Here is a 16,417-nt window from a genome sequence, read left to right on the forward strand (position 1 = left end):
TATATGTCTCTTCAGAAGTATATGGGATTAAACGTTAGGCATATACATATAACCTAAGATATTTGAGGCCTAGAATATCTAGTAAAGCGTGCATTTGTGCAACACATATAGACATGTGCACAATATTTTTACACATAATTGAACCTTCTCAAATGGCTGTGTAACTTACATCCTCCCTTTTGTATCTCTTATGCAAGTGCATGTAAACTTGTACACGTGAATATAGTGAAATATATACCCCCCCCCAAAAAAAAGAAAAAAAAAAACCGGACAAAATATTATCCAGGAAATGGTGGCTTGATGTTAAACCTTCCCCAACATTTTCAAAAGGACAGAAGAACCTGCCCTGAAAATGACTTTTGGTCACCAAAGCTGTTCTAGGGAGAAATAATTCCTTTATTTGCTTTATTTTTTCACCTGTCTACCAGACCCTTGTGTTTTAATTTTCCCTGAAACCTAGTCTGGCAGATAGAAAAAAGAAAGGCAATCTGTATTGGCCTTCAATCAGTACTGGAAATGTGGGGCTTAAATCCTCCTGTTTGCCCTTGAAAAAATAACACAAGTTGACATGTTGAATCAGTGAGATTTATCTATGTGTTGATTCACCATTCAGCAATGGATTCAGTGGCTCTATTACAGTTGGGTCTTAACCAGTTCACTCCAGGCTTGATGTTAATGACTGTCATGAAGCCTTAGATTCTGGGGCCTAGATGTTTTCACCATGCTGATCGGCTTTTGCACATGGTCTTTAGCCTTTAGTCACAAACGGAGTTGGAACGGTTGTAATGAGTTAAAAATAATAATAAATTATTAAACTTTATTTACACAGCGCTGTACATACAATAAAAAATAGATAGAAATGAAACCTGCCAATGGCGTACATTCTACAGGAATGTGGTTATCTGTATCTAGTTTTTTGGGTGTGTGTATAGTAGGAATGTAATGAAGAGATTTTTTGAAATGAATTGGATCAGTATTACAGGTGTACCTCAGTTAATGAAGTAGATTTGTTCCTGAGTATTAAGTCTTTAACAGAAAATTTGGTACCAGAGGCAGAATGAATGGCAATAGATTCCTACTCAAAGAGAATGTTTCAGCAAACGTTTCATGCAAAACTAACAATATGCTTATGTGAATGAAACAACCATGACAGGTAAGCCTTGCTTAAGTAAGCTAAGTGGCTGGACAGATTGGCAAAAAGGGGCAGCGAAATGCTGACCCTTTCTGCCCTAGAAGCAGGCCACTGCAGCCACACGGCTCAAAAAGAAGCCCCGAAAACAATAATTGTTTGCTGTTTTAGGGTGGGCCCAAAACAGCATTATTTGGCAACATCTACCCAAGTGCAAGCATGGTGTAGTAGTTTCATCTTTGGACTACAACTCTCAAGATCAGGGTTCAAAGACTCGCTTGACTATGGAAGCCCACTGGGTGAGTCACACACCCTCAGCTCCAGAAATCCTTGTGATAGCTTTGGCTTAGGGCTGCAGTAAGTCAGAAACAACATGAAGGCACACAACAATAATCAACCCAATGTAAGTGCGAGCCATGCCCTACTTTTTGCTAGGTTCTTTTTGGGTGAGGGTTTTTGGGGGTTTTTTTTGGGGGGGAGGGGGGTTGTTGGAGTCCCAGGATTTACTCTGGGATGTTCCAAAAGGTTGCATGTGGCACATAAGACATACAGTTCCCACATCTGGCCTAAACAGAATTGTTAATCCATATTAAAGTGGGCACAGTGATGAGACTTGCTAAATCAATATCTAGGCAGGTCCTGTTGATTCTATGAGACTACTCTAGTTGGAGACTAACAGTTAGATTTGTTCTAGAGTTTAGCCATCACCATGTATGCTGATTATGCTCACTCTACAACAGATGTAATTATAGTAATCCACAGAAACAATTCAGTTAATTTTGTTCAGTTTACTATACCTGATATTGACTTATGTACAGTGCAATTTGTGCAAGGTTTTGATACAGAAGTAGTGAGGTAAGGAATAAAACAGCAACTTCAACGGATATGAAATATAAAACAATAATTTATTTTTTTATTTTTAACTTCATTTTACTTGTTAGTAACTAGTCATGATTTCATGAAAACTGCTCTCAGTTTCAATACATTCAAATCTACCAAGCAGACAGCTACTACAATGGGCATTTCAAATTACACAAACGGTCTTGTAAAAAGATAAGACACACATGCACATTCTTTCTGTAAGCCACAGCCTTTTGGCAAACTTGTTTCAAAATCTTTCAAAGCTGCAGTGTGCAGCACTTTACACCAGCTCTTTTAACTGCTGCTTATGTACTTCCTTCAGAAACCACAGAGAGACAAATAAAAAGGTGTAGCTGTTAGCCAAAACCTTCAAGAGTTGTATGCATAATAGGTTACCGCCACCCTCTGTCCTCATATGCCCTGATGGCTGGCTTTCTCTATACTAATTGTGGTGAACATTTGCGTCTGTAGAGCTTGTTGGACTGCAGCTTCCACCATCTTTCATGAATGGTTATGGTGGCAACTGCATTCAAACAACATTTGAATAACCACACATTCTCCATCTCTTTTCTGTACTATAGCCTGTATGTCATTTTCCAGTTTCTGTGATCTACTCTGCTTACTGCTTTCCAATCAAGTTGTAGCTATCTAGACATTTTCAGCAGTCATACAACCCACTTAAAGTTTATTGCATTTGCTAGACAGCCCTCTGATTCTGTTGTGCCCTTTTACAGCATCTTAGGCTATCTGATGTGGGGGAACAAGTATCATATTTCAGCTCATTATGTCTGGGGCCAGCATCATATTTGTGCCCATTGGCTACAACTGTTGCTTTCCTTCCTGAAAAGTTGCCATGGACCAGCACTGGTCAAAGGGCCACCACTTCAAATAGCACTGTTCTGTCAGACAGCCAAACCAGGGTGTTTACTGAACACATAATGAGTCACCATATCGGGTTGCAGACTGGACAAGCATGCTATCCCAGAAGGTAAAACAGTAGGTGCAAATAACCCCAATGATATAATCAGTTTGATAAGCATAATGCTGCAGAAGAATTGTATCAAGAGTTTGGTAGTTACAGCTAAAATACTGATAAAACAGCAACTTGTGCAGAGAAAAGGGCAACTATATATTGCAAAATACTGTTTTGTTAAAAATACTATTTGAAGTTGTATTTGTGTTTCTGCATGTGTGACCTTTTAAAAAATATGAATATAGTTTTAAAAGATAATTACCTGTGTAAGTATGATTAATATGTTTTTCCTGTTATTTTAAACACTTTATGTAAAAGGGTAACAAGTTACAAAAAAGGTACTATTGGTATACCAAATAAGCTCTGACTGTTCAGTATTGCCTTTTAAGATTTTGGGTGGATGACTCTTTCTCACCTCTTTGAGAACAATCTGCACCCAAAGTTCAGTATTTGAACTATAAAATTGATGACTGTGTCTTATATACAAAACAAAAAAGTGTTGCCACATTTAACGAGGCAGGAATCTCTACCCCAACAGTAGGGTTTTATGTACACAGCTTCGGCACAGAAAGATTATACTGTAGTTACTGACAGGAAGGAGTTGTAAACTTTTGTGCCATCAGGTGACTTTGTGCCATGGGTTAGGAGTTCCTGGATTGTCATCCAATTGTCAAATATCTTTTTATTCCTTTTCTTCATCATTTTTTTGTGGCTCAGTTCTATGATATTCACTTCCTTCTTCTCTTCTGCCCCTTGCTGCTCCTTCAAACATTCTAATCTGCTCTGCATCATGAATTCGCGACGTCTCCTCTGTTCCTTGGCTTTCACAATATGTTGCTTCCGCTCCTCCTTACTCCAGTAGCGGCCCATCTTCATTTCACTTATGGCATCATCATCTGTGGTCATGCCACTGCGCTCTTCTTTGATTTTTATGGCACGCTCTCTCAGCAACCTATCCCTTACTGGTCTCTTGGTAATGTAACGGGTACCATCACTCCTCACTTTGACTTTCCACTCCATTCTGGGTTCACTCTGGTTTGAAGAGTTCAAATCTTTGCACATGCTCACTAGACTCATTTGGCTCTGTGCATACTCCACTGCTGACTTCTGCTGTATCAGCTGCATGTAACTCTGGTAGTGCTGGGCATGGGCAGGAATATGGGCATGCTTATAGGGAGAATGCTGATATGCAGACAGATAACCACTGGGTTTGGGCGTTTGACCTGGGCTTTTGCTTCCATCACTGGCTTTTCTCTCTTTGATTTCCAAAGGGTTGCTAAGGTCAGCATCTTTTGGGAGAAGCTTAGATGTACTGGATTCATGACTCTCTGGGCTAGTTAGCAAGTTTTTCTGAGACCCTTCTGCTCCTTCACTGCCTTCTGATTTGATATCTTCTGCTGTCCTGCAGAGAGAGTTGTTGGGTGAGATCTCCAGTGTGAGAGGTGTGCTTCGACAGCTTTCCCCTGTATTGTAAGCACTGGAGCTGTCCTTGTCTGATTTCTCAGGAAGCTCAGTAATATCTGAGAGCTCATGTCGGCGGACATCAATGCTTGTGTTGTAGTTGCGGAATCCGCTGTTGTGAAGCATCCATGGTTCCCTGTACTGTTCTTTCAGTTGTTGCATCTTGTGGGCCCTCACAATGTTGAGACACTCCAACTCAATGCTGCGCAGCTCTTCATTCAACATTTCCAGCTCCCTGTCCACACTTTCATGGTCACTTTTGCTCATATCCAGAGTACTGTTGTGACAGTATATACCATAAGGGTTTGCAGACTTCACCTGGCATTTCAGTTCCAGCAGTTCTCGGAATCTCTCACACTCATCCACTGGGATGCCGAGGAAGTCTGCATCTGTACAGTCAGCAGAAATAAATGACTCATTGCTGAATTGCATGTCACCACTTCCCAGAGTGTCATGGCTGTATGTAAGCTTCTTCTGACTCCCTAAAGTGTTGGATGAGGTAGTGTGGTCATCAGCATTATTCTCTTGCTCTGAGCTTTCGTCATTTCGAGTACTTTCATCAGTACGCCCTACACCACTGTCTTTCTCATGCTGGTTTGATAAAATGGTTGCAGTATCTGTGGTTCCTCCATCTTCTTCATTTTTCTTCTTCTAAAGAGAGAAATTTGATAAGAAAACAAGTGAATAAATGTAACAAGCAAGCCTGTCTTCTGCTTTATTCACACAGATGGGTTTGCCTAGAACAGTGGTTTCCAACCTGTGGTCTTCCAATGGTTTTGGACTTCAGTTCCCAGAAGTTCCAGCCAACTTGGCCAACAGTCAGGAAATATTATTATTATTTTTGCATTTAAGTGATGGTTGCACTATACTATCATTCTACTGAATAACTACATTATGCAACCAATTGTGTATATCTGTGAATATACTTGCTATTTCCATGTTCCTAGGGATGCATGTTGTATATTGCAGACACTCATGAAGTAAAACAGCATCTAAGAATGCACATGTGTTGTTGCATGTGCAACAATTAACCTTGTGGAACTCTGCTTATGCAACTGGGAATTGAATAAGAATATTATGCCATGGCCCCAGAAGTACCCCTGCATGGGTAAGAGAACTTATATGTAAAACACCAATAGGACACCAGCCAGTTTTTTTTAAATCCCCTTAAAATTGTTGAATGTATCGAGTACAATTTCTCACAGTAATAGCTGTAGACTAATCCTTTTCTACAGCCGATGAATGTTAAAATATAGGGTTCTTAATTTACATGTTTGGGGAGGGCCTAAAATCAGTGGATACTCTTATGTAGTCACTGGCTTGCAGAAAAATTGGGAAATTAGAAAAGAAGAAAGAAGGAATACAATGCAACTTATTAGGATAGATGGAAAAAAATGAAAAAAAAAATTGCCAGGTTGGACAATCTGATAAATTAGAAATCTGATTTGATAACCCAGAGATCTGTGGTAGAGTGCTCTGTAGTTTATTGTGTTGTTCAGTTGGGAGTCACTTTGGGTTTGTGTCTATAGTTTCTTGGGCGAGAAACAAATCAGAGAAGAGAAATCACCCAGAATCAGACAATATAACAAACAAACCATTGTGCAAAACCACTCCCTTTGCAAATGGCTCGTGTATGACATGCCAGGGCTTATGCAGCTCCCTTGCTTGGTGTTTTGTCCAAATTCATTAAATTAAATTAATAGTACTTTAAAACAACCATAGATCATGTAAGGTAGGCATGTACTTTAGAAAAATACATTAAAAACTCTAGAGTATTATTTATTCTACAAATGCAGGATATTCTTTTTATTTAGTGATGGTGTTCAGAGACCTGCAGACTCAAACAGAATGCCAAGCATGTTTAATATGCAAAGGGATCTTGTAGCTCCTTTGAGAATAACTGTGCGAAAGTTGTAGACTTGGGCCTGTTACAGACAGCCAAAATAAAGCTGCTTCGAGTCACAGTGGAGGTATGGTGTTTCAATGATGCATGCGTCCTAAGAGTCCAGAAGCCACACCAAAGCCACGCTCCAGTCCTTAGGGCTGGAGCGTGGCTTTGGTGCGACTTCTGGACTCTTAGGATGCATGCATCATTGAAACACCATACCTCCACTGTGACTCGAAGCAGCTTTATTTTGGCTGTCTGTAACAGGCCTTGGTTACTTCTTCAATTTCATGGAAGCTTATATTATAACTTCTTTCATACAGGGACGAAGCAACAGGCAGCAAGGAGCAGCCTATGGCTGTGGTCCACCAGGACCATGGCGACAGTACAACCCACTTCCAAAGCAGTCCGCCACTGGCTCCTTTTTCATCTGGTCCACAGGACTGGATCATGGCAGTGGAGCAGCTTCTGGCCACTTTGGGGCATGCTGGAAGCTGCTTTATTTGGTCCCTGTGTTTTGGGCCACAGTTAGTCTCAAAGGGGCTAGAATATCCCTTTGTAAACTGATATTCCAGACTAACATGGTTGTCTCTGAATTCTAAAAGCATGCTTAATGTCTTTTTTAGATAAGTGTCAGGACTTACAAGCTACTTTTTATTCTGAATGACAAAACATGCAGTGCTTACCCTCACAACTATCTGCAAATCTGTATTTGACAATTTAAATGAATTCTGTCAGTAACACATTTGGCCAGTATAAGTTGCAATGGGCTTTACCTGTTGAAGCATGCTGGCAGTAAACTGCATTGCCTGATGGTGCTGTTCCTCCAGCATGTCCATGTGCAAATCATCCAGGAAATCATTTCTGTCATCATCCATCCATCCATCATCCAGCTATAAGGACAGAACAAGAACATCAAATATTGGTAGAAGCAGGTTCAGGAAAATCATGTTTGTTAAAGGTAGTTTTATCACATTACTTGTGGTTATGTTCAGCAAGTTATCATTGTTGTTACTTGGTGCATAACAGATCATGAAATTTTTAATTTCATTTTTTACTTTTACTTTTTACTTTTATTTTTAAAAAATCATCCTTAGGATTTATAAGAAAATGACACATTGCCTGGGGATTGTACTCCAAAAAGTAACTTTTCCAAACTATAACAGAGAAGTTGCAAATCACTGACAAATCAGTCTCCTCTCTGTATACATTAGTGTCCCTTAACACAGTGCTTCTCAGGCTATCTGATGTGGCATTTTTTCCCTTATGTGCAAGGAGCAAATACCATAGTTTTGCCAATCAGCTAGGTTGCTGTGTGCTTTTAAGTAATTTCTGATTTATGGAGGCCCTAAAACAACCCTATCACAGGGTTTTCTTGGCAAGATTTGTTCAGAGGATTTGCCTTCCTCTGTGGCTGAGAGAATGTGATTTGCCCAAGGTCACCCAGAGGGTTTCCTTGGCTGAGTGGGGATTCAGACCCTGGTCTTTAGAGTCGTAGTCTAGTGCTCAAACCACTACATCACACTGACCCATTAGATACAACTGTTTTATGCTCTGGCCATCTCCTGTCTTGACTAATGAAGTTTTCTCCATCTTGACTTGCCTTAGTATCTTTCCCTGTATTTAGCACTTGCTTCTATTCTCTCACTACTTGTACTACATGACATCCCTCCTTAAATTCCTGCACTGGCTTTCTGTTTGCCCTAGGCTGCACCCACACTGCAGAAACAATCCAGTTTGACACCATTTTAATTGTCATGGCTCAATGCTATGGAATTCTGGGAATTGTAGTTTTGTGAGACTTTTAGACTTCTCTGTTAGAGAACTTTGGTGCCACAACAAACTACAGTTTTCCAAATCCCAAAACACTGAACCATGGCAGTTAAAAGTGGTGGCAAACTGGATTGTTTCTGTAGTGTGGATACAGCCCCAGATGTAGCATATACTCCCTGGCCTTTCTGTTAAGGTCCCAGTAGCCCAGCCTTCTCTTATTTCTCTGCTCTTACATCCTGACACCTCAGCATTCATGATGTTTGCCTATCCAACTTTATCCCCCTGAAATATTAGAATTATCTGTGCTCTGTAAAGCAGTACACATATTAAAAGTGCTCTACAAATAACAGTTAAACAAAATAGATATAGCACCTGGAGAATTTCTGGTCTTGCTATGAGTAAGGAGACATTTTTGCTTTCTTCACTGGTAAGAAGTGCCACAGCTTCCTCTCGATTTTGTATCTCAATACCGTTAATCTGGGAGAAAGAGAAACGCATACTGAAATCCCAGTGTACAGCAATCCAAAAAAGAATGTCACTTAATGATATATGCAGTGAACCATGCCTCTAGAAAACCTGCAACCCTATAGATATTTTTGACCAAGAATACATATATTAGTCCATGTTGAAACACAGAATGTTTTATATGGAGGGTAATTCATTATATCCATCTACACAAATTCTATTGAAATTAATTGGATAGCTCATGTCAGAGGCCTTAATTTAATGCCACATTTGATCATAACATCACTGGCCAACCTCAGCACCTTTCAACAAGTTCCTTTTCCTTATCTCTAAAATGTACCTTACACTCAGTTATCCTATAGGTTCTGATGTAGTCAAATAATCAAGCAGCTATTTTGAATCAACAGTTTTGAACAATAAGTTGGACTGGTTCTACAGTGAGGGAAATCAGTGTATGTCTCAGGCAGCAGTTACCGGGGGGGGGGGGGGGGATAGCAACAAGGTGTTGGAGTATGGAGTCACACAATTGCTGATCTACCTTACTATCATCAGGTGATGAGGATCTGTCTCACCACCAGCACTGAAATAACATCCAATTATCACTCTGGCCGGTTTTTATATGCTCTCTCTGTGTGCCTTTGTGTGTATGTAATGTATGCATGTGTGGATATCTTATCCTTCACTTCAGGCAACAAAATGTCTCGGACCAGCCTGATCAAAAATTCTCTTTTTGCAAAGGCATCTTCACATGGGAGGAAGGGAGTAATTTTTCTATGTCAGGACAAACTCTTGTTTTAAAACTTTGCCCTGGCAAGATAAATACCTGTTCTTGCCACATAAAGTTTACTGCATCAAAATATAATGTGACAATTGGGATTCACAGGGCTGCTGTGAGGCTGAATAAAATAAGGGTTATAAATCTCTTTGCCTGCTAAAAGTGCTATATGATGGCAAATTCAATAACATTATACCCGTGCTAAGAGACTGTTGGATTGTCCCCTTAGGTAGTTTCTCACAAACATAATACTGTCAGGTAACACTTTGCCTTTCATAGCTGATCTATGAAAGTAAATACTGCTGCATTTGGCCTAAACTGCTAGTGCCAAGCCTTCAGATATTTCACTGTTTGAAGATACTTATACTGGAGACATTTCAAATATGATTTTGTCATGGCTCTCTGCAGGATCACAAAATGAGTAAATGAAGAACTAATACAAAAAAACTGAGGCAGGATTTCAGGTACCATGAATTATTTGCAAACTCACTTGAATGATACGATCTCCTTCTCTGATGCGGCCATCCTTTGCAGCAATGCTGTTGGGATCGATCTATAAAAGAGGATAAAGTTGGCTACTTAAGTGTACATTTACCCTTCTGCACGTCTTATCTCCCCAGAGTTTTTTTACAATAGCATAAGATATAAGCCCAAATAATTCAGATTCACAGGATACATAATGATTAGAATGGGTTGGGTAAGATCAACTTAATCAATAGCAGATAGTCCAGAAATGGCTGATGCATAACTGATGGATAGGAATGAAAGGAGTGATTATTTAAAAAGCTCAGTAGGTGAAGAATCAGTTTCTTTCTCTGGATTCTAAGGGGCCAACTATGATTGAATACTGCAAAAACAATTACAATTTGAGTCCCAACATATCTTTTTAAGAACAATATAATGGTTTACAGTCATCCTTCCCCATTTGTTGGGGATCCATTCCGGAGGCCCCCCCCCATCAGAAAAACCAATATTCAAAGCCCATTGGTTAAAATGGGTGTGTGCTTCTGCGTGTGGCACAGTGAGTGCACCTTGGACATGCACACCATTTTGTCCCTCCCTTCTTGCCGTTCACGAAGGAGTGGATTGCAGACTCCAAGTCCACAAATGGGGAGGGATGACCATATACTGTATATTAAATGAGACACATCCACGCTCTTCCCAAAGTTCAAAACATCCAATGAAGTGCCACTGCAAGACCAGATTGCATGACTCTTCTGCTTATGGCTGCTTAGTTGTACTGTAACATTTGCATCATGTGGATGCTACAACCCGACTCCACCCCCAAGCTGGCCTTTAAGGCCGGTCTGCACACGGCCTTAGTCTCTGGAGCAGTAGAAAACAAGCTTACTCAATCTTCAATTTGACATTCCTTCAAATATATAAACACAGCTATCATGGTATGTCTTAACTTTCTGTTCTCCAGGCTAAACATACCCAGGTCCTCAAGTTGCTCCTCATAGGGCATGGTTTCCAGACCTTTCACCATTTTGGTCACCCTCCTATGGAGAGCATCCATCTTGATGCATCCTATTGACGCAGCCTAGAATTGCATTGGCTTTCTTAGTTGCTGCATCACATTGCTGACTAATGTTCATCCTCTTGCCCACTAAGACTCCTACATCCCTTTTGTATGTACTGTCATCAAGCCAGGTGTCACCCATCCTATATCTGTGTATTTCATTTTTTTGTTGTTCATGTGTAGTATCCTACCTTTCTCTGTTTTTAAATTCATTTTGTTACTTTTGGCCCAACTTTTTAATCTGCTAAGGTCATTTTGAATTCTGACCCTGTACTCTGAGGCATTAGCTACCCCTCCTAATTTATAGCAATAGCAATAGCAAGTACATTTCTATATGCTTATCAGTGAACTTAAGCACTCCCTAAGAGGTTTACAAAGTGTAAGTTAATTGCTCCCAACAATCTGGGTACTCATTTTAGCGACCGCGGAAGGATGCAAGCCTGAGTCAAGCTTGAGCCCTTTTGCTGGTATTGAACTCACAACGTTATGGTTTGGGAGTGAGTGGCTGCAGTACAGGCATTTAACCACTGCGCCACCAGGGCTCCTAATTTAGTGTCATCTGCAAATTTCACAAGCCTATTAAGTATTCCATCCTCCAAATCACATTGAATAGCATGGGACCCAGGACAGAACTCTGGGGCATCCCACTACTCACTTTTCTCCAGGATGAAGAGGAGCCATTGGTGAGCACCCTTTGGTTTTGGTCAGTCAACCAACTACAAATCAATTTGACAGTTACATTGTTTAGCTCACATTTTACTAGTCTTTTTGGCAAAGATATCATGGGGGATTTTGTCAAAGGCCAAGATATGCTACAACCACAACATTTCCTTCACCTGCAAAGCTTGTGACTCTATAAAAAAAGAGGTAAGATTAGTCTGGGATAATTTGCTATTAAGAAACCCATGCTGACTTTTTAAGTAAACATTATTCCATTTTAAATGCTTACAGACTATTTCATAATCTACTCTAGAATCTTAGCAGTGATGTTAGGCTGATTGGGCAGTCATTATTTGGGACACCTTTTCCCCTTTTTTAAAGACAGGTACATATTTGCCCTCTTCCAGTCTTCTGGAACCTCTCCTGTTCTCTAGGATTCTCAGAGATTATTGCCAGTGGCTCTGAGATTACTACTACCCTTGGATGTAGTTCATCTGGCTCTGGAGACTTGAATTTATTTATAATACAATCCTCCCTCCGTATAGGTGAACTTGCCATCCATAGACTTAAGTATAGGCGGATGGCAAGCCTGTGGGAGGGGGGAGTTGGCAGAGGAGGAGGAAGAGGGGAGAGAAGGAGAACGAGGAGGAGGAGGACAAGTGATGTGGGGAAGAGGAGGAAGAGCCGCTGCAGCAGTGACAGTGGAAGAAGCAGAGGAGGCGGAGAACAGGAAGAAGAGAATGAGGAGGAGGAAAAGTGGGGGAAGAAGAGGTAACTGAAGAGAAGAGCGAGGCCAGCATTGGGGAGGGGGCAAAGTGTCATTGTTCTCAATGGTGGCGTGGCCACGTGGCCACACCATCATTGAAGTCTATAGGACTTGAGCATATACTGATTTTGCTATCCGTGGGGGGAGGGGGTCTGGAACAGATCTCTCGCGTATAAAGAGGGCCCACTGTATTCTACACCTATTCTGTGCTGCATTTCCCCTACTGCATCATCTGTTCCATTTACCGGAGGTTAAGCACTGTTCTTGTTTTTAGGGAAGACTGAGGAAAAGAAAGTGTTGAGTAGTTATGTATCTTTTCTTGTTAGCATTTTGCCATCTTCTCCATAAAGTGTCCCTACCATTTGCTTATTCTTTCTTTTACTACAGACATAATCAAAAAAGCACTTTTACTGTTTTTTAATCTCTCTAGCATGCCTGAGCTCATTCTGTGCTTTAGCTTTTCTGACTTTCTCCCTACACAAGCTGGCTATTTGTTTGAATTGTTATTTGGTGAGTCATCCCCCCCCCCCCCCCGCCCACCTTTCCATTTCTTGTACATGTCCCCTTTCAGTCTTAGTTCAGTTGGAAGTTCCTTAGACATCCATCCTGATTTTTTAGACACCTCCCATTTTTCCTACCCATTTGAGCTGTTTGAAATTGTGCCTTAAATATTTGACATTTAAGAAACCCCCATCCCTCATGAACCCCCTTCTCTATTCATATTCCTGACCATGGTATCATCGCCAGTATTTCCCTACATTTACTGAAATCAACTTTCTTGAAGTTTAGAATGTTTGTCTGACTATGCTTGGCTTCCCCTTTCTGCTGTATAACAAACTCCAGGAAAAGATGATCACTCTCACCTAAGGATCCTGCTTCTGCCTCTCCATTAACCAGGCCATGCCTGTTGGGTTAGTATCAGATCTAAAATAGCTGATTCCCTTGTTGCCTTGTCCTCCTTCTGGACAATGAAATTGTCTGCGAGCCAAGTAAGGAATTTGTTGGATCTTAAATTTTTGGCAGAGTTTGACTTCCAACAAATATTGGGATAGTTGAAATCACCTGTTACAGCTACATCTCTCCTTTCTAAAAGTGGTAATCTGTTTCAAGAAGGCATTATCCAAGTCCTAAGTTTGGTGAGGTTCTTGAGCTCACTGGCTGAGAATTCTGAATACTGCTCCCTAAACTGTCAATTTTAGGATTAAATTGGATAGAACTATGCAGTTAAAATAGAATCATAGTGCTATAATTCTGTAGTGTGACTGGGAGCTCAGGTATCCAGACTTGTCACCATCTTAGTCACTGTTCTCTGGCACTGGTTCTACTTGGTTGACAATGCATATATTTATGATCTATACATTCAGCCTTCCGTATCCACAGATTCAGCCTCCACAGATTCAATCATTTTTTTTTTGAGAAAACCACAATATTCCAAAAAGCAAATCTTGATTTTGCCATTTTATATAAGGAAGACCATTGCACTATGCCATTGCATATAATGGGACTTGAGCATCCACAGATTTTGATATCCACAGAGGGTCCTGGAACCAAATCCCAGAAGACCCCAAGGACCCACTGTACATATAGAAAGAATATATTTGTTAATGAGAAACACATACATTAATATGGTTCAATAGCAGGGAAATGGGTCAGCGTTACATCCAAACCGTCTTTGAGGTGTAATATAAAATATAATTAGCACAAAAAAGTAAACTATTTTAATTTTTAATTAAACTATTTGAGAAGCAGGTGTAATACTTAAAGCTGTTCCATCTTACCTCACTGATATAGATGCCAATATCATCTTCGTCATCAGTTCTGTAGCACACGGTAAGCCCAAACTTGTCCTGGCTGTTCACTCGATGCAAATCCACTTCCTAGGATAAACAAATGAGACCCTGGTGAGTGTCTCTGTGTTTTTCAAAATATGTGAAAATATTTTGCTTAAGTTGTCTACTGTTTCTTTTTACGTGTTTAAAATGATTGTGCTAGGTTAATTTACTGAGCTAGAAGTGAAGTGATTATGGCTACACAATCAATACTCAGGGCAATTGTGACTCTTCCATCAATATGAAGTCATTTTTAAATTAGACTCTTTTATTGATCTTATAGAAGAAAAATGGTTAGTCTTCTATGGAGTGGAAACACTAGAAAAGATCAAAGCGTTTACAAACTTCTATTTTTGGTGCTGCCAAGTCTTCCAACATTTTCAGAGTCTAGGAAAGAAGTAATCTCATTTATGAAAAGAGATGAAAGATTCATGCATTATACCCCCAACTCTTGCTATAAAATTTGATGTTAGGCTGATTCTATAAATATATTTTCCATCCTTTCCTGAAAAGGTAATTTTGCAACCCCCCTTTTTAACACCATGTTTGACTGTTTATTGCATATGAATGAAATGCAGAAATCATGTATTCCCCAGGCTGTTGGCATGAAATTAATTTTCTAAGTACTTGTTCCCAACTTCACCTCAGGGTATTGGGACTAAACTACTCTGTTTGAATAGGTCCAACAGATAACCAACTTTAGCTGAACTAGAATCTCATATCCTATCAAATGCTATATAACATATACTGGGACTTTATGTTGATATTATGAGATACTTCGATACAAATGTGAAAATTAGGCTTTAGGAAAAGGATGAATTAATCTTAAAAATAATTTTACTCCTACTAAAATGTTAAGAAACCAGAAATTATTCTTGTCCAAGAAAAAGGTAATATGGCAAATATATCCAATTAAGATTCTTCACAGTATGAAGTATGAAATCTTAACTGCCATAGATTTGACTCAGAGTTCTGAGGTTAAATCAGAAGGATGGAATGAATAGCATACTTTAAGGTAATATGATTTTACCATTGTCCTTTCTTGTTTGGAGGACCTTATGAAATGCACAGGCAAGTAAGTGGGTTGATTAACATATGACATTTTATTTTTGCCAATGAATAGTCTTATCTAATGGTATGTCTTCTCCACCTGTGCTTGAGTATATATACATTTGGCATGCCCTTTGGAAACATTTGCACATTTGTTTTCCCTTTTATTTAAAGCAATTGTCATTACTTTTTGGATTACCTCATGAAGCAAACATGTGTGGTTGGACAGTGAAAATAGAAGAGTTATTCTTTTATTTGAAAGCAAGGATGATGCACCTTTCAACATTTCATCAGTGTGAAGATGTGCAATTAAAAACATAAAACAAACCAAGTGGGATCAGACCAAACACACATCTGGTCCAGATTCTGTTTCTACAATTGGTTACAGGCACTACATAAGCAGAACATGAGTGCAACAGTGCCTTCCTACTTTCATTTCATAGTCTGTCAAGGGCTGGACCAAAGGCATTTTTCTACCACAAGCAAAGGGCAAGATAACATCCCTCAGCACCACATTCAGTATCCAGAAGGTGAGTGGATTAGTGACTGAGTCTTATGTCAGCACTGATAACAAGACAGCATCCTCTACTGCACTTAAATACAGCAATGTCTTCCTGCCATCCACAGCGGCAGGCTCACAAACTACATTGATCAGGCCTTGAATGCCAAGGCTCTTCATCCCTATAGCTCCTGCTGCCTGAGGAAGGTGCCTCACTAACAGTAGGGATAGCCCTGGAGCTTGTGAAACAGACTTAAAGAATGATAGTGTCTGTTAAAACTGTTCTATCAAAGCTCTGGGTTCTCTCTGGAGATACAGTGGTAGTCATGATTGGTCCTCAGTCTTCCTTCTCACAGAGTGCACCCAAAACAGATTCCTGGTTTGATTTGTTGCTGGCAGGGGTGAACAGACCGCCCTGAAGGAGCAGTGAGATGCTGCTCCTTTCCTAGCCATATTGGGGCCACAGCAACCTCATGCCGTGGCCCCAATCTGGCCTTTCAAGGGCGCAAAAAAGAGCTGATCCTTTTTGCGCCCTCGAAAAGGTGGCATAGCTGCGGCGGCACAGCTATATGGCACTCCTTCGGCGCTGCATTGTATGGATGCAGTGCCAGAGGCACACCATGATGACGAATGCCCTTGTGGAGTGGCACATGGTGTCAGGGCGCCCTGGGGGGGCAGAGTTGTGAGGATGCTACACCTCAACTCTGCCTCCATGCCAGCCTTTCAGGCCTGTCTGTACAGGGCCTATGTTTGTCCATGGATAAAATCT

The 16,417-nt window shown here is 40.4% G+C and overlaps 1 protein-coding gene across 3 annotated transcripts in view; it reads right to left on the minus strand.

Annotated features, from left to right (window-relative positions):
- Nucleotides 1-2,058: 2,058 nt before the first annotated feature.
- The window catches only part of PDZRN3 (PDZ domain containing ring finger 3), a 260,678-nt gene continuing 246,319 nt past the window's right edge, over nucleotides 2,059-16,417 (minus strand). For all 3 annotated transcript variants that reach the window (XM_089519673.1, XM_089519664.1, XM_089519682.1), the window contains 5 exons: nucleotides 14,049-14,147; nucleotides 9,813-9,875; nucleotides 8,455-8,559; nucleotides 7,086-7,202; nucleotides 2,059-5,075 (listed from right to left, as the gene is read on the minus strand). In XM_089519673.1, the coding sequence (XP_089375799.1) occupies nucleotides 3,537-5,075; nucleotides 7,086-7,202; nucleotides 8,455-8,559; nucleotides 9,813-9,875; nucleotides 14,049-14,147 (1,923 nt within the window). In that variant the 3' untranslated portion in view covers nucleotides 2,059-3,536. The remainder of the gene's footprint in view (nucleotides 5,076-7,085; nucleotides 7,203-8,454; nucleotides 8,560-9,812; nucleotides 9,876-14,048; nucleotides 14,148-16,417) is intronic.

The sequence above is a fragment of the Sceloporus occidentalis genome, unplaced genomic scaffold (assembly GCF_023333645.1).
Source record: "Sceloporus occidentalis isolate IW3139 unplaced genomic scaffold, rSceOcc1.0.p SCAF_1, whole genome shotgun sequence".
Classification (NCBI taxonomy): domain Eukaryota; kingdom Metazoa; phylum Chordata; class Lepidosauria; order Squamata; family Phrynosomatidae; genus Sceloporus; species Sceloporus occidentalis.